This window comes from Corvus kubaryi, unplaced genomic scaffold, assembly GCF_017639235.1.
Source record: "Corvus kubaryi isolate FWS band 111438036 unplaced genomic scaffold, C.kubaryi_AGA036_p1.0 132, whole genome shotgun sequence".
Taxonomy (NCBI): domain Eukaryota; kingdom Metazoa; phylum Chordata; class Aves; order Passeriformes; family Corvidae; genus Corvus; species Corvus kubaryi.
In genome coordinates, this window is record NW_024580666.1 from 7,114,310 (window position 1) to 7,133,330 (window position 19,021).

Sequence of the window (19,021 nt, forward strand, 5' to 3'; positions counted from 1 at the left end):
TAATTTGTTGATCTTTCTTGAAAATTATGTTCTCCAGATTTACTGTTTATAGTAGGATCTTGGTTTTGTTCTCTGATCCCTTCAATTTCAGTCTTTAAAGTAGTCCAAACGTGGCACAGTCATACTTCTTTTAGCACTTAGCTGACATCCAGAAGAGCAAAGCAACTGACCTCTTCATGTTGCATGGGTACATCGCAGTTACACAATTTCTGTGCTTGTGCTTCCTGTAGTTACAGGGGTGAGTGGGGGTGTTGAAGAGACTGTTGACGCACCACTTGCTGGATTTGGGCTTATTGTTCAACTATAACAAGTTTATTTAACTGTTGTTTGGGCTAGAGGCAGGCAAGGGGAGGTGGTTTTGTGTGTTGGTTTTGTTAAATAAATGTCATAAACTTGATTAATTAGGTATCACAGTAGTACCTTGAAATCTCTGCATTGTTAAGTGCACTGTGAGGTCTCTGCATCACATTCTGAGCTTTCTCTTTCCCTGAGGGTAGGAACCACAGCCAGTCATGATGTGTTTCTCTTGGAAAATAACTTCAGTCAGGTTGCCATGATCACGCAGAGCTGAGTAATTCTGTCTCTGAACTTCATCATCTGCAGTTATCTTGACCCATCTTGTACAATCATTAGCAATGAACATGTTAGTCTTTGGCTGTATATCATTCAATCTTATAACTTCATAGCATTTATTTCAAGCAGTTTCTATTTTAATTTTGCATGGTCCTATTTTTTGATCCTGTTATTCTTTACAATTTGGACTATGATAGAGTCTTTTACATGAAAACAGACTATCGTGAGCCCTGAAGTTTGAATTTGGTGAGGTTTTTTTCCCTAATTTCTTTTGTCCACTTACTAAGGTGATTATTTTACCAAATGAAATACTTTGTTAGTTTGGCATGATTTGTTTTGAGAAATCCACATACTACATTACTTAATAATTTAATTTTCTAAACCATTAAAAATTACTTGAGTGGGTATTTGTAATTTATCCAAGTAAAAAAAAAAAAAAGGCAAACAAGAACCCAGATGTATTATTGGTTGCCTTGGGACAAAATCTGTCATGCATAAATTATCCTAAAATAATCAGTGGTGTTTCTGCTGTTCCTTGTGCCAGTACGTTTTAAGTATTGTGAGTGAATTTCATTGGGCTACTTTACAAATAAGTGCTCAAGTGCTCCTAAATTCCTCTTTCACATAACCTGAATATTTCAAAATTATTTTTTTAAGTGTTTGGTGAAAAGCTTGTGTTGCAAAGGGAAAATCTTAAAAAGATACTGTCCAGATGGATTTGGCTGTGTATTATGAAGTTTATTTAATGAAGGTGGTTAAACATGAAGCCACTTGAAGAGTTCTTGTTTTTATTTTTTAATAAAAAGTAAAAAATTCCCTTATATACTATTTTTAAGTGCTGAAGAACAGCAGACAACAATGAGAATGTGAATGTAAAAGAAGGTATTTGCATTCCATAGAATCTGAAAACAAAATGCTCAAAATCTAAAAAAACACCCACCAAAAAACCCCAATAACCAAAAAACCAACCAAAAAAATGCCCAAACAACAAAACAGAAACCAGCCAACCAAAAAAAAAACCAAACCAACAAAAAAACCCCACCAAAAAACCAAACCAGCTAATTGAGTTTAGCAGTCAATTTTATATATTAAATTCAACCTAAATGTAGTGTCTTAAACTGATGCTATTCCTCTATTAGGGAAGTTATTGCTGTTCAAATTGTAGAAACATCAAGTACACAGCTGTGAAAAGTTTTCTGTTGCCACAAGACAAAGAATAGCTAAAAAGTTGGAAGTTCCTAAATGTTAAGGTGCTCTCCTCCTGTTCAAGTGTAGTGTACTGTGTGATGGTAGTCTTGCAACATCGATTTATTTTTTGATGTATCAGACTTCCTATTTTATATGCCCTACTCCCTGGTTGGTTTTTTTTTGGCTTTCTTCCACTCCTCTTGTCCTATTTTGTTTTACCTTGTATACTCAGATCCAGGTCGTATCCATGAGATCTTTGGGGGGAAAAGCAATAGCCTTGTCCAGAACATACTCCAGTAAGTGGATTAGCAGGTGCACCTGCTGGAGTCTTGAGACTTTCTTAGGTTTTTTGTTGATCGTACTGATTTTTGTTCATGGAACTGTTTAGACTTACTGAAAATACATATGAAGTCTCATAGCCATTTTAGTAAAACTGTCTCTTTTTGAGTGGTAAGTGCATAATTACAGTATAACTTGGTGAGAACAGTTGTATTCTTATTGGGTAGTTTAATTTGGTAAGATCTAGAAATGCTTTGCAAACACTGTGTTAATAAAATGTAATAGAAGAATAATTTACCCCTCCACTGAAATGCAAGACTGAACATGAGACAGGAATAAATTGTGCTGATGGGAAAAAAAAAAGGCAAAACCCAAAAAATCTGGACAACCCCAGTGGGTAAAAGAGTAGAAGCTAGATAATCAAAAGCTTTATTTCATTTCTTTTGATATATTATTTTCTCAAGCTGAAAATAGCTATATTATTGTAAGGAATAATTCAGAATGAAGATAAGTGTGTTTTTCACGGAAAAAATCATGAGCAGTAAATAGCATATGCTGAGAAGCAGCTGATTATGCTGGTCAAGCTGAAATGTGTTATTTTGATAGAAGTACTAAATTAGTCAATAAAGAGTGTGCTGTGCATTATCCTTGCAGAGAGAACAGCATACTTGCAGTGAAAAAGTTGAAAGTACAATTTTATTGTAAACATTTTTTTTTGATTTTCCTATGCAGATGTTTTTATCAATGGGGCACAACACAAATAGTGTTGATTTGGGTATTGAATTAATTCTTTAGGTATTGAAGGCTATGAGTTGCTTGCAGTTTAGGAAAAAAATTATCATTTGATTCTGTAAAAGGGATCTTGTTTCCTTTTTAAACAGGATGGATAAATTTATAGAGGTTTTTAAAATATGTACATAGGTATGTAACTTTCCAGTCTTAAAATACTGTTGCTTGTAATTGTTTAGCCTGTAAAATCATGTATTTCTTATGGGTCAGTGTGGAATTCAAGATAAAAACTGTTGATGTGCCTTCCTGGGCCTCGAGAGCATTGCATTAGTAGAGCTTGTGTCTGTAATCAGGCCTAGAAAATGAGATTTAGAGAAGGCTGGGAAGGCAGAAAATGAGTTGAGAGGAAACAAATGAAACAACAAAGAAGGCAGATTTGTAGAAAGGGAAAAGATAACTAGGAACCTCAAAGGGACTTAAGCTTCTAATTTTTACCTCTCTGCAGAAGGTCAAAGAAGTTTTCCTCAGTGGAGTCCTTTAAGGTTTTCTGCTTTTGCAGATGACAAAGTTTCTTGGTTTTCATGGGAGTTTTTGTTTCTTTTTTAATGTGTTTATTCAGATGTGTAATTTTAGCTCCTGGTTTAAAACATGGACATGAAATATTAAACAGCTTCCGTAAATATTGATAAAAGGGAAGAAGTTATGTATATAAAATAGCTGTATGTTTTTGAAGGATATGAATTCTGGAGAAGAAATTGCTTTAAGATAAAAAACCAGAATGAGTTTGAGAGAAACAATCTTTTAACCAATTGCTTAGCAGATACCAATATTAAATAGTCTTTTCCTAATTTTTAACATGGTGTCTTGAGAGAAGTAGAAGAGAGCATAGTCTCAGATCTGTGTTCAATGCTGAAAGCTGACCAGCTGATTTTACAGAATTTTTTAATTGCCTGACTTTTAATCTCTGAGAATTCAAGTTGTGACATATAGAGCATTCCTGCTGTGAAACAGGTTTTTCATCTTTTAGAATTTTTTGGTAATCCTGCTTACAGCTTTAAGTGCTTTGTCTCAGTAGCTTATTATCCTAATACGATTAGAACAGGTAACCATCACTAATGCAAATGAAGTAAGTTAGAGGTGTAATTTCTGTATTTCATCACCTACCACCAATCACCAGTTTACAGACCTGAAGAGATGGTTTTATTTCTAGAAAAATATTCTTCTGATGGAACAGCAGTTTGAGTCTTTAAATGTTCCTATTTCTAGAGAAGGAAGGTCCGGAGAAAAAGAAAATGAAGAAGGATGCTGGGAATAAGAAATCAGCACCGGTTAGCATTCTTTTTGGTTACCCTCTGTCAGAGCGCAAACAGATGGCACTTCTTATGCAGATGACAGCAAGAGACAACAGTCCAGGTGATCTTACAAAGTTAACAGTTTTCTTCCTCTTGCCTGTTTAGTTCTGTCCTAGTCAGAATATTCTGAATCCTGATGTTTTTCAGCAGTCTTTGATTTTTTTTCACATATTTTAAATCATTCATACTTCTGTTAGAACTTACTTCACCTAGATGAGTAATTTGATGAAAAATTCTTGATCTTCTGTATTTATGTGAAAAGCTTTGCACTATGATAGGTGTAAAAATAGAAGATTTCTTCCTTTGATTTTTTTTGCCTCTCAGACTCTGTTCTTATGGATTATTTAAAGCCTGAAATGCTTGCTTTTTTTTTTAACTGAAGCTTAACTATTATCTTACTGTCTCACTTTGGAGCAGGATTTTAATTTAGGAGGAAATGGGATCATTTCCTTAGGATTTAGTGGGAGAGGAGGGACATCTTGGTTTTCATTCACCATTTCAAACTGTCCTTGGTCCAGCTGTATTTAAAAAAAATCTTTACGTATGTATATATGTTGTACAGGTGTAAAGTTCTTACAGAATTGCTATTTAAAAGCAAATAGCTTAAGGTTTCCTTAAGGAACTATCCAGTCTACCCAGCTGTGTTGGTACAGCTGAGGATTAATGTACACAGACTGTAATTCCTTAAACTGGCATCCCACTGCATAAAAATACAGTGGAATTTTGCTGGAGGAAGAGGAAGCAGGGTAGATACTCATCTGCGTAATCACGCTTTGTCTTGATTCAGCAGAATTTATACCAGACTATGTGAACCTTGTAGTTTGGATAGGCTTCATCTGTCCTAGAAACTTGCTTAAAATAGTAAGATTTTGCAAAATGCCCTTTTTCACATTGAAAATCAGCATTGTGTTGATACGTGTGAAGGGTGAAATGTCTTTTATTTACATATAATTATTCACTGGTCATTGTTATTTTTGAAGGCAAGTGTAGACAATCTTTTTACTTCACCTCATTTTAATTAACTTAACAGTGACCATTTAAAAACTTGTTTTATAGATTGCACCTTGAATCATTCCTTACAAACAACACCAACCCAGAAGAAAACTCCAACCTCTTCTTCAAGACAAAAAGACAAAGTTAACAAGAGAAACGAACGAGGGGAAACTCCTCTACATATGGCAGCAATTCGAGGGGATGTTAAACAGGTCAAGGAGCTAATCAGATTAGGTGCAAATGTAAATGTAAAAGATTTTGCAGGTAAGTTATTATGAGTACTCTTAACTGTATAAATTAAAAGTAACACTAAAGTTGTTAACAGAGGTTTCCTTTCAGTTCGTGTTGTATGCAAATGAAAAAATGTAACTTCATAGAAATTCCCACATTGTGTTTCTCTTTTCCTATGGTAGTGGTAGTACTGGGACACTATAGTACATAGTGTATTATTAGAACAATATAGTAATACCCAGAGGTTTCAGCTGTGTCCAGGGCCTTTGCACAGTAGGTATTTACAGAAATATGTGCACACTTGCTGAAGTTTATAGGGTTATGCTGGGCAGAGTCAAATGGTGAGACTGTGGGCTATGTGAGGAGATGCAAAGTTTAGTAATGGTGAGGGTGGTGACGCTGTGATGTGCACTGTCTTCACCGGGACAGCTGATACGCACCAAGGCAGATGAGAGTGGTATAGTTGCACTTGTCATCTAGTCCTGCTGGATTAATGATAGCTTTGCTATGTCAGTATTTGCTGTGATTTCAGCAGTGATTGATGAGCTTTGTTAAGTTGTAACATAGACAGTATTTTTGGGTTTACAGGTTTTGGTTTATGGGTCTGAATTATGTTCGCAGTGGGAATGGTTGAGAGGAGTTGAGGTAGCAGGCCCCTGTGGGAGAAACTAAGAACTGTGTAGTACAATTAGTTGTCAGCTCAAACTTGACATCAAGAGAAGATAATAATGAGATTAACTGAAATCATGACTTTAGGTAAGAAATAGATTGGTAATTTCTTGGTTTGCACAGGGTGGCTGAATTTGTATTTGAACAGGAAGCTGCCCAGGACTGGCATGTAGAGGAAGAGAAGAAAACAAGCAGAAGTGGAACCCTGTGAGATCTTCAAAGAAGTTGAGAGGGGAGATGAAAAGAACTTGTTGACAAGAGCAATTTTAGAAAAGGAGGGGGAGGTTCAGGAGAAGACAGGCCCATAGAAATCACAGGGAGAATAATAGAAACCCTTCAAGAAGAGATGCAGTGGGTTGACCTTGGCAGGCTGCCAGACACCCACCCAGCTGCTCTCTTATTTCCCTTCTTCAACAAGGTGTGGAGAGAAAATAAGATGGAAAAAAGCCCTTGTAGTTTGAGTTAAAGACCATTCAATAAGAAAAGCAAAAGCTGCATGTGCAAGCAAAGGAAGAAGAGGAATTCATTCACTATTTCCCATCATCAGGCAAATGTTCAGTCACTTCCCGGGAAGCAGGACCTCAGCAGATGTAACAGATGCTTGGAAAGACAAATGCCATTATGTACAAACAACCCACCTTTCTCCTTCTCTCACTGAGCTTTTATTGCATGACATCCTGTGGTATGGAATACACATTTGGATCAGCTGTCCTGGCTATGTCCCCTCCCAACCTCTTGTGCAGGAGGAGGGAGAGAGAAAACCATGACACTTCACAGGCCCTGTTCAGCAGTAGCCCAAACCCCGATGTGCTGTGAGTACTGGTGTATAGCCCCAAATGCAATGCACAGCACCATATGGGCTGCTCTGGAGGAAGTTAACTTCATAGCTTCATCCCAGTCTGACCTCGTGCAGATACTTAATTTTAAAGGCAAATGGAAGGAAGAGGACAATGGCTGAGAGCAGGTTCTGAGAACCAGTTGGAAGCAAGTGGTTGGGGACTTCATTCAGAATTCTGGAGGAGATGTTTAGGATCAAGCAAGATATTTTTCTATTGGTAATCCAAAGAGAGAAGCCGAGATGGCTGAACTTCAAAATACTGTGCAGAGGGAGAAGTCAAGAAGAGGGGGAGGATTGAAGCAGTGAGTCATGAGTGGAGAAGAGTAGGAATTTAGGATGCAGTGTAGTTTAGAGAATTAGAGTTTTTTAGCTAAGGATTTGGCAGAACTAAAGGAGCAGAAAATGAATTAGTAATGGAGGAAGTAACCCTGCTCATGGGATATCTGCCAGAATGATACTGCCATGTGAGAACAACAGTAAAGGAAACAGATATTGACAGCAAGCCAGCACTAGAGTTGGCAGGCTGGACATTGTGAAAGGATGGAAAAGCAAAGCAGTACAACATGGAGAAAAATAAGTTATGGAGATAATTAATACAGAGAATAAAAGACAGGGATCAGAGGGCTGAGAGCAGAAGAGTGTTATCATGTTGGGTGAGTGTGAAAAGGGCAGGTGGCAAGAAAATGGAAGGAAGGAGGTGGTAGCCAGACAGTGCTGGAAGTGGGTAACTAAAGTGATGATTGAAGAGGAGATTTAGTGTATGAAGAACAGAAAGAAGTGTTTTGCTCTAGAATAACCTAGAAGCTTTTCTTTTATTTTTCACTTTTTCTTTCTTTTTTTTTTCTTTCTTTTTTTTTCTTTCTTTCTTTTTAGCTTTTTTAAAATTTTAAATGAGTGGCAGCTTGGAAGTTGAGTGAAAGATGAAGGTGAGAAATCCAGTTACTGAGGGATTAGATAAGTTAGGGGTTTCTTGTACATCCATGAAGTGGAGGTACAGGACTGCTACTGATTAGACCCATGATTCACGTGAATAAACTCCTCCAGACTTGCACTGGTTATGTTGAAAACAAAAGTTGAATGCCTCCCCAGAACTGGGCTTTGAGAAGGCATCAACAGCAGTTCAGGTCAGCTATGAAGTCATCAAGCTGGGGAGAGGAAATTGAGGTAAGGAATATAGCTTGTGTGGGTTGTCATCTTCAGTTGACGCTCTGCTGCAGAAAATGAGGACTGCACTTGTGGAAATCAAAATTACAAAAAATTACTAGTGTTCTGGGAAATACCAGCAATAAGTTCTCTGTCACTATTAATAGCTTATTATCTAGCTGCTAAATGTTGTTAATGATTCCTAGTACATGTTCAGTAGCTCTAAAGGAGTGATGGTTAAGGTAATTTGCCATGCTTATTTTTTCCAGTAGTGTGGTTTTCAAACTGCTTTCATATAGAATAATATTATTTATATATACACTTAACTCAGTTCAAATGTTTACTAGTCAAAGAATCTCTGACATGTTTAGCCTGGGGATCTTGTGCCAGATTTTGTCTTGTACTATTTGATTTGTGATTCCAGCATTCAGTTTAATCTGAGAAGAATTTGGAATTTGGCGTGAGGTTTAAAGTTGATAAAGCATGTATTGTTCATCAGACCCATGGTGTGGCTGTCCTGCCAAGTCCTGTGTGTGAGAGTGTGTTTTGAAATGTTTGGAGGCAATAGAGATCTACAGCACAGGAGTTAAAAAACAGATCTTTGATCTTTCAGTCTTAAGTCTACCATTCTTCACTCTAGGTTGGACACCACTGCATGAAGCTTGTAATGTTGGTTACTATGATGTTGCTAAAGTTCTGATAGCGGCGGGAGCTGACGTGAACACGCAGGGCTTGGATGATGATACCCCACTTCATGATTCTGCTAGTAGTGGGCATAGAAACGTGAGTGTTCTGGGAGAGTGGGAGGGGGTATAAATACGTGGCTTGAAATGCTGGAGCTTCAGAACGAATTCTAACTGTCCTCTTTGCAGTTATGTGGTCTTATAGTTCTGCTTCTGCTGTTTTGGGAGCATCTTAAAGTTGTTCTGATTGTCTTTGTTTCATCTGACTTCTTTTGCCAGATATTTTCTACCAATATCTGTTGTCTTAAATATTTAAAAGTTTCCCCTTTACTTTCTTAATAAATAATCACTTTAGCAACTTTTTTTGAGAAACTTTTACTGTACAGAATTCTCAAAAGAAAAATGTCTACTAACAGTGTACTATGGATTTGTGTATATTATGCATATATGTTAATAAATATTTAAGGGTCCTATATGTCCTATATTTCTTTTTGTGTATTATTTATGGCATCGAAATGGAGAATTGATGTATGTGTATTCTTACTATTTTTTAAAATTTACCAATCAGCACTTAGGGGAGAAGATAAATGGAGCTCTGTAGGTATTTTACATTAGCTTCTAAATTTGTTCTTAATTTCTGCAAATAAGATGCAGAAGTGACTCTGCTTTCCCTTTATGTATCTTTTATTTCATTACTGTGTGTGCAATCTGTTGTATAAAGCAAAAGATAGACTACATGCTTCAATCAAGTACACTTTCCAAACAAGATGTTCCGTTTGAAAGGTTTTTCTGGAAAAGCTAGAGAAATTAATTATGATAATCTGCTGGGAATTTTTTTATTAGCTGTTTAGTGACTGCTTTTTATAGGTACCTAAGCAGAGATCTTGGGTCTTTAGATCAAGCTTTCATAGAGTTTTAGTAGAGTCTTGGAGAATGAGGCCTCTTGCTTATCTGGTCTCAGTACAGGTACCTGTGGCCATCTCATTGAGATTGTGTACCAGAATAATTCTGAAGCTTCCTGTTATGGTATCACTGTCTGCTGAATTTCCCCATTCTTACCACATAAGGAAAAAAAATGTAATTAATACTGGACACTGTGCTGAAAATGCAGTGGCCTTGGTATCACTGTAGCATTAACAGACTGTTGCCCTTGATGATGGAGAAGTTGATGATTTTGATTTATTGCATGCAGTTGCGGGTGGGGGTAGTTTGTTCCTCCAGTAAGATACTTGGATCTCTCTCAGGGCTTTTTGGAACTGTTGTGTGTAAACCAACAGTACTGATACTTTTAAAACTTAATCTGTTCCTTATTTAAGTGCAATAAAATTTGGAACAAGAAGGTGAATCAAATGCAGAGGAGTAGAGAGCCTGGTAGGTGGGGAGCCAGATGAATTGTGTGAAGAAATGCTAGAACAGCAAGAACAAAAGGCCCCTGTTGCATTCCTTTATAATAATGCTGTGTCTGTGTAACAGAGGACAACTGTCTCTAGTCTTCCCCTTCACTTCCTTTAAAGAGCAGACTATGTATATACTACCTGGACTTTGCATTTTAGTTGCTGAAGTCTTGCTTTCTAGTCTCAGTGTCATAGATAGGACTTAGGATTGCCTATCATGTTACTCACATTTTGTGTGCAACAGGGGCTTTTTATGTTGGTCAAGAAACATGTTGTGCATAACCTAAAAGTTAATTTATTTAATGCTGCAGATTGTGAAGCTGTTGCTTCGACATGGTGGAAATCCATTTCAAGCCAATAAGCACGGGGAGAGACCTGTTGACGTTGCTGAAACTGAAGAATTGGAAATGCTATTGAAAAGGGAGGTGCCCATATCTGATGATGAGGACAGTTGCTCAGGTAAAAGTAGCTATTTAGTTGCATAAATGCATTATTTCACCTGAGGTTAAGTGGCTTTAATCTTTTGCATAGTGTTAGCTATTAAGACTTGCTGCAGGTAACAATTGATAATGCTAAGGTTGTCTTCCACTTTTATTTTTAGAGGTAGTTTGTTAAATTTTTCAATTGAATTATCTGAAATGTGTATTCTGATTTTTTTTGTTTTGTTTTCTCTCTGTCTTTAATAAGCTGCTCCCACTTTGCATATCAACTCTATATCAGAGTGGTGGTTTTACCAGAGAAAGGTATAGAGGAAAAATACCGTATCTGTTACGATACAGGGTGTTTTCTGAGATGTTTTTATGGTGAAAAATAACCCCAAAGTCACTTACTTTCCACCTTTAGTAGATGAATCAGGAGTCAGTGTTTCACATGGGTGTAACTTAGTTACTCAGTGTAGAAAAGTCCCTGCCAGTGGGGGAACCACTGGTATCTGCAGGTGACCAGGTAGGTGACTTGCTGAAGTGGAGGCAGTAATTCTTGGCCGCTCCTGTATTTCTGCAGATTGAGGAATATGTAACACCTCTTGGAGCACAGAAAGAATTGTTGCCCCAGAAGCAAAAGATTCTTGGCCATGAGTAACTTACTTGAGTGCCAGACAGGAACTTTTCATTTGGCTTTCACAGAATCTTCAATAATCCAGAATCTTTTAGGTAAAAGAAATGAGGTGGATTGAAAACTGGCTGAATGTCTATGCCAGAAGGGTGGCACAAAGTTTATTTGGAGGCCAGTAACTGCCTGTGTACCTTGGATCAATACTGGGTCCACTCCTGTTTAACACCTTCATTAATGGTTGGGGTAGAGTGTACCATCAGGAAGTTTCCTGATGACACAGAGCTGGGAGTTCTAAGGAGGAGTGAGTGGTGCACCGGAGAGTTGTGCTGCCATCCAGAGGAACCTCATCGTGTTGGAGAAATGGGCTCCTGGGAATCTCACGTAGTTCAACAAGGGGAAGTGCTGAGTCCTGCAGCTGGGGAGGAACAACCATCCAAGCAGCAGTGCAGACTGGGATCTGACCAGCTGGGAAAGCAGCTTTGCAGAAATGGCCCTGGGTCATGGTGAACAGCACCAGCTTGACCATGAGCCAGCAGTGTGCCCTTGCTGCAGAGAAGGCCAGAGGCATCCTGGGCTGCATTAGGAATGTTGCCAGCAGGTAGAGGGAGGTGATGCTTCCCCTCTGCGCAGCACTGGTGAGGCCACAGCTGGAGTGCTGGGTCCAGTTCTGGGCTCCCCAGTACAAGAGAGACACTGACATAATGGAGAGAGTCCAGGGAAAGGCCAGGAAGTTGATGAAGAGCCTGGAAGAGCAAAGACTCAGGGAGATCTTGTTGATGTGTACAAATACCTGAGGGGAGGGTGCAAAGAGGACAGAGCTGGGCTCTTTTCACTAGTGCCCAGTGACAGGACCAGAGGCAATGGGCACACCTTGAAACACAGGAAGTTCCCTCTGAACAACAGGAAACACTTTTTACTGTGAGGATGACCAAGCAAGTGGCACAGGTAGTCCAGGGAGACTCTGGAGTCTCTGTCCTTGGAGATACTCAAAGTCCTTCTGGGCATGGTCCTGGGGCAGCTGGCTCTGGGTGTCCCTGCCTGAGCAGGGTGGGGTGAACAAGATGATCTCCAGAGGTCCCTTCCAACCTCATGTCACATGATTGTAAAAGTTGGTTTCTCTTTCCCAGATAAATAAAAAAAACCCAACCCCCTAGGAATGTTTTCTAGTCAAAGTTTCACTATACTTGAAGAAAAAAAAAGTCATATTGCCCTACGTTCTGATGTAGTGTTAACATTTTTGGTACTAGAATAACCTGAAATACAGTGCATGGTCCTTCGTTCTAAGGGACAGTTGTGGCATCACTTACAGAATCAACTTCAGCTTAGTGAAATCATTAATCTTAAGACAAATATTTTTACATATGTGTAATAGAAACTTGTTACTGTTTAGCAATTGGTTCCTCAACAGTCTGTCTGTGCAGGGTATTGTCCTTGGGAAAGAGGTTATACAGGAGTTATGCACAATAGATGAGGTTTCCAAAATTTGAAGTGCATTACTTTTATTAGATATAAATGTTAATTAGTTATTTTTACATGCCTAAGTGAGAGCTGTAAAGGGAGGGGAGAACTTTTGATTTCATGACCTTTTGTTTTCTCTTAAAAAGCTAAATTCTAGTGAGAAGGTTTGTTGTGTGTTTAAGGTAGGTTTTATTCTTTTTTCATTTGTAAAGAGGTGACTGCTGAGCTGAACTCTTTTGTCCTGAAGTGTGACAAGTGTCTCATCAGTATTGAATTAATTTTTTGTTTCCTTACTCTAGATTCTGAAGAAGCTCCATCTGTAAATCCTTCCAGTGTAGATGGGAATGTTGATTCAGAAGCAGAAAAGGACTCTGTAGCCAACAACAGCAAACAGATGGTCCCTAGTAAGGCACCACTTCCATCTGCTCTAGATGAGTATGAGTTTAAAGATGATGATGAAGATGAAATGAAAAAAATGATTGATGACAAGCATATTCTTAGAAAAGACCCAAGGAAAGAAGATGAGACTGAAGTTGAACAGACCAGCTTATTTCTGAAACAAGAAAAAGTTGTCTTTTCAAAATCATTCAAAAACAAAAAACAGAAACCATCTAGAGTTCTGTATTCAAGTTCTGAAAGTTCAGATGAAGAAATACTTCAGGACAAGATGATAGTTTCTCCTTGCTCTGTTTCAGAGACATCAAATTCTGATGTCAGAGTGAAGAAAGAATATATGGTTACAAATGAACACAAGCAAAAGGGCAAAGTTAAAAGGAAAGTAAAAAATCAGAGCAAAAATAAAGAGAATCAAGAAGTAAAGCAAGAAAAAGAAAATGCTAGAGTAACAAATATAGCTACTTCTGGGTTAGATTCTTTAGATAAAGCTAGAGAGGAAGAAACCTTTAAGAAGTCTTTCACCACAAAAGAAGATTCTTCTTTGCATCTATTTCATATCACTGCTGGAAAATCTCCGAAGCATCCTTGTGGGTTAAGTGAAAAGCAGTCAACGCCATTAAAGCAAGAAAACACCAAAACTTGCTTATCACCAGGAGGTTCGGAAATAACATTGCAGTCCGAATTAGTTCGGTATGATCACAGCACTGAGTCTGATTACCTAGTTGAAAGTTCTAGTGGCAAATCTTGCAAGCACAAAGAAAAAAGCAAGCACCATCAAAAGGATTTTCACTTGGAATTCGGTGAAAAATCTAGTCCTAAAATTAAAGAGGAAGATAATAGCTCAACATTTGAGAATTCAGATTATACTTTGAGAAAAATTGACAAGGAAGGTAAAACACTTAAAAAGCATAAATTAAAGCACAAAGAAAGAGAAAAGGAAAAGCACAAAAAGGAACAGGATGGGGAGAAGGAGAAACACAAACATAAAGATAATGTTAAAGAGGTTCAAAGAAGTATTGAGTTTGACAGAGAATTTTGGAAAGAGAACTTTTTCAAAAGTGATGAAAATGATGATACGTTGTTAAATACAGAACATGAATCTCTTTCTTCAGATAGAAAATCAAAGCTAGAAAAAGCTGTGGCAAAAGAAGATAAGTTAGTTAAGGAGAGACAGTTCCAGAAAGAGAGAAGTACTAAAGATGAGAGGGAAAAAGAGAAGAACAAAAAGGAAAATGAGAAGTTTCTCAAGGATGAAAAAACAAACGATACAAAAGAAGAAAAAGAAGTTATGCTTGCAGATAAAGAAATCGAATTGTTCTGCTTTGGTGCTAAAGATGAAACAGCCAGTGTGCATTTAATAGAAAGAGAAACAGATACTGAAAAGCAGGAAAAGAATTTAAAGGAAAATAAAGAAAAGACAGAAAAACGATTCTCAGCCAAAGAAAAAGATGTTGAAAAGATAGAAAGAAAACATGGAGAAAAAGAGAAAAAGTTAAAGCATGAATACAAAATGGAGAAAGAAAAAGCAGAAGTAAATGAAAATACAGAGAAAGTAAAGGAGAAGTCCAGTTTTCAGCAAGCAGAAAGGTGCCATAAGGAAAATGATAAAGTAAAAAGCATGGGTACTCTTAAAAAAGTTGATGACAAGGAAAGAAATAAAGAAAAAACTGATAAGAAGCATGATAAAGAAAAGGCTGATAAAGACAGACATTGGGCTGAAAGCAAAGAAAAACACTGTACTGAAAGAAAAGTCAAACAGTCTGAAAAGGAATCTGAATATACTAAATCAGAAAAAAATAGAACTAAAGAAAAGGAATTTGAAAAAAAAGACAAATCCAAAGATAAGGAGACCTCATCACTGGCAAACTCAAAACACATGCAAGAGGAAAGGAGATGCAGTGTTACAGAAAGTAATAAAACAGCTCATGACAAACTGTCATCTTTGAAAGAAAAACCAAAAGATGATTTGTTGAAAACTCCAGATGGTAGAGAGAAAGATAAAAAAGATAAAGATATAGACCGATACAAAGAGAGAGACAAGCATAAAGATAAACTGCATCAAAGTAGTTTGCTTAAACTAAAACTTGAACGTGAGAAACTTAAGCCTAAACCAGCTCCTGCACCAAAGGATGCTCGGCCTAAAGAAAAAAGACTGGTCAACGATGATTTGATGCAAACTAGTTTCGAAAGAATGCTTAGCCTTAAAGATCTGGAAATAGAGCAGTGGCATAGAAAGCATAAAGAAAAAATAAAACAGAAAGAGAAGGAACGTTTGAGAAACCGCACTTGTTCAGAACATAACAAAATGAAGGAAAAACCCAAACACTCGTTAGCTGAAGTAAAAGGCAAAGAACTGATTCGTTCAAAAAGTTCAGAGTTGCCAGATGTTTGTGTGAAGGAAAAGCAGCAGAAAGATGCTACAAGTAATAGATCACAGTCAGTAGATACAAGAAGTGTCAATGTTGCAAAGCCTTCGTTGGCCTTAGATAACTTAAGTAGATCCCCCAAATCAGAAAGTGAAAAGATGGGGCTGAGCTCCCGGTCAGTGTCCTTGGTTTCTGTTGCAAGCTCTGAGGATTCTTGCCATACCACAGTAACTACTCCAAGGCCTGTAATCGAATATGATTCGGACTTTATGCCAGAAGGTTCTGATTCCCAAATGTCTTTTTCGCAGTCACCATTTTTGGCAAGTGCCAAATCACCAGCCCTTGTCGAAAAAGAGGCCGATGGTCTTGCTGAGTTGCCAGATCGCATTAAGCCACCTTTCACAAACAGGCTCCCACAAATGTATGTTAGATCAGCATCTGTTGAAGATGCTAAGTTGGTTTTAAATGAGTGTAGGCCTGTTATAGAGGTTCGAAGATGCAGCATGCCTGCTGCAGTTTCTGAACACAGCAAACAGCCTCGAATATCAGAAGAAAACAACCAGAACTCTGTGCCGTCAGTTCAGACTTACAGTAGCACTTCTCCTAAACCAGAATTACTGTGTAGCACACTCGAAAGAGATTTTCAAAGTAGTGTGACTGTTCTGCAGTCAAACTTCACGTCATCTCCAAATGGAGCTGTTAGCAACAAGCAGGCAACAACAGGGCCAAGTACCATTAAAGATATTGCTCAGATGAGCCCTTCAGAAGACGCTAATGTGCATTTAGAGCCATGTAGTCAAAGTGGTGTGACTCAGCAAACCAAACCATGGGATGTGCCTTTTGACAGACTTAGCTCATTAAACAATGAGTTTAACAGCTCAGGTTGTGGTGTATCAGAGCAAGATACTAAAAGTATTATAGCAGTGCATAATTCTGAGAGCAGGACGTTAAAAGAGCAACAAGTATCTGAATTTTTGCCTCAGCATGCTGAAGTTAAGGGAAATTCCGGTTCTCAAGAATCAGCATCATTTTTGCCTTCACAGTCACCTTGTTCTTTACCTATCCAGCCACTTCCAGTTGTGTCAAAACACGTTTCTTTACCAGGCATTAGCAGTCAAGATTCATCATTTGTACAGCAGCAAAATCTAGTTCAGACTACAACTTCTGCTTTGGATACAGACGCTACTAGTACCAGAGAGCTGGAAAATGCTTTCTTCCCTTCAAACATTAAGAAGATTGATGCACCCATTGTTGTATATTCTGAGAGCTCTCCAAAGGATGTTTCACAGAGCTATGAAAGGGTGAGTGATTTACCAATGGTACCATTAGAGAAAGATACTCCTGAAAGTGATAGCAGTTCACAGTTAAATGTGAATTCATACACATTCAGTAAAGTTGTTTGTAAGAATGCGCTGGGTGAAGTGGATGGTAACACAGCAGAGACTTCAGATGCTAGAAATGAAAAAGACCGACAAGAAAAGTTGGTCTCTGTGCATGTTGTTGATAGTAAAGCCAATGCTGATACCTGTGAACTAAGTTCAGGAATATCAAAAGGAATTACAAATGAATTGGTTAATAAAAGCCCCTGCACTGCAGACAGAGAAAATGTGTTGGAAGATGATCCACCACAGTGCTCCTCTCTATCCAACTTGGAAAATAGTTCACAACAGATTACACAGGAAGAGGTGCATAAATACAGCCAAATAGTTAAAGTAGAGGAAGAAGTTGCTGAGGATCAGAAGATGGAACAGCAAGAAGTACCTCAAAGAATCACGAGGAACAGAGCAAATTTGCTTGCTAACCAGGGCAAGCAGAATCCTCTTGGCTGCACGCAAACATCAGAAAAAGAGTCTGAATCATTAGCATCTATGAAAGCAAGAATTAGATTAACTGAAGATGATGATGCTCAGGTACATCACCCACGTAAAAGGAAGGTGTCACGTGTGCCTCAGCCTGTGCAAGCGAACCCTTCTTTGCTGCAGGCCAAGGAGAAGACCCAGCAGTCCCTGGCAGCTATTGTCGATTCTTTGAAGCTTGAAGAGATTCAGCCATACAGTTCTGAAAGAGCAAACCCCTACTTTGAATACTTGCACATAAGGAAGAAGATAGAAGAGAAGCGTAAATTGCTGTGCAGTGTTATTCCTCAGGCACCTCAATATTATGATGAGTATGTGACTTTCAATGGCTCCTACCTGTTGGATGGCAATCCCTTGAGCAAGATATGCATCCCAACTGTAAGTAACATGGTCTTTCAGTGAAAGGCATGTTTTGGTTTTATTTTTGTAACTTCCTTATTCTTCCTAACTTGCTTCTGAATATTCTGCTGAAAACAGAAAGTTGACATGTTAATAGCACCATATTTAAAAGCCCCATTCACTGGAAATACACACAGTGGTTTCACAGTCACTGTAAGACAAACCATGTATGACACCTGTCAAGGGCACACAAATACTGTATTTCAAAGTATGTAAAGCCTACTCTTTCAGAAGTCAGTTATTGAGAGCTTCTCTGAATTTCTGCTGTCAATAATTTTGTTAGAACTAGTTAGTCAAAGCTGTTTCATTTGGAGGGGGGTGGATATGCAGTGCTTCAAAATACTAAGTCCATCACCAAACGTTTTAAGTTGGAGAGTGCCTGCCAGCTATCTCAAAATGAGCAGGCGCTATCTGCTGTGTCCTGGCTTTTATAATCCATCTAAAGTGTTCATTGTTTTATTAAATAATGTCAAGGGTTTTTTTCCTTTTTACTGAAGACCGTCTGTAGTGCAGAGACACTTGTTTAGTTCTAAGCTCTCCATTTCTGAATGGACAAGTTATTATGTCAGCTTGTCTAAGATAACTCACCCTTACTTGACTGTAAAAAAGCTTTAGCTTTTTTCCAGTAGAGTTGAAGATTTTTTGATGAAGCAATGAATAGAAATTTAATGTGTAAATTTAAAAATGTTTGCTTCATCACACAGGTAGTCATAATTCCCTCTATAAGCTGTTTATTCTCATTTTTTGGAATTAGTAGGCCAGTTATAGTCTGAGGAAGGATGTGGGTAAGATGACCCTTTTACTTGGTCTGTAAGTGAACCAGGGACAAGCTTTGCCACAATATACCAGGCTGTCAACGTTCCCAGATCTACAAATCTTTCTCAGTAGCTGTTGCAGCTTCTGTAACATCACTGCAGGCATAGTTTGTGTTTGTTTGTTTGTTTGTTTGTTGTGTAGCTGCTGCTAGTCAAGTACATACTGTTTCCAGGCTACAGCTTACTGCTTTGGCATCACACTTCAGTGCTTAATTTGGGATAAGTGGAAAGTAGAGAAGCATGGCATATGTTTTTCCCCGGTCCATCTCCTACCTGAGCAATAGAATTCAGTTCCCTATCATAAATGGCAATGTGTGTAGGCACCGTAAGGAAGGCAGAGTTACTGACTTGATGTTAAAGCACTGCCTTATAATTCCTTCTAGTCTCTATTGCTGTGTATAATAGGGACTCTGCCGTTAATGAAAATAAATTTAGGTATTGGAGGGCAAAATCTCGGGTAAGAGGTTCAGAAAATATCAGAGATGGATGTGTGCTTCCTATTCTCAATGGCTTTTAATTAACTGTTGAAAAGAAAACCCTCTTTTAATAAAGTTGATAAAAAGGTAAATATGTAATTGAAGGGTTACAGTTACTGATTTTTGTCTC

General features: G+C 38.1%; 1 protein-coding gene across 2 annotated transcripts in view; it reads left to right on the top strand.

Moving 5' to 3' along the window:
- Positions 1 to 19,021, top strand: part of ANKRD12 (ankyrin repeat domain 12) — a 59,576-nt gene that overhangs the window by 29,441 nt on the left and 11,114 nt on the right. For both annotated transcript variants that reach the window (XM_042031323.1, XM_042031331.1), the window contains 5 exons: positions 4,036 to 4,182; positions 5,178 to 5,378; positions 8,636 to 8,778; positions 10,384 to 10,531; positions 12,883 to 17,579. In XM_042031323.1, the coding sequence (XP_041887257.1) occupies positions 4,036 to 4,182; positions 5,178 to 5,378; positions 8,636 to 8,778; positions 10,384 to 10,531; positions 12,883 to 17,579 (5,336 nt within the window). The remainder of the gene's footprint in view (positions 1 to 4,035; positions 4,183 to 5,177; positions 5,379 to 8,635; positions 8,779 to 10,383; positions 10,532 to 12,882; positions 17,580 to 19,021) is intronic.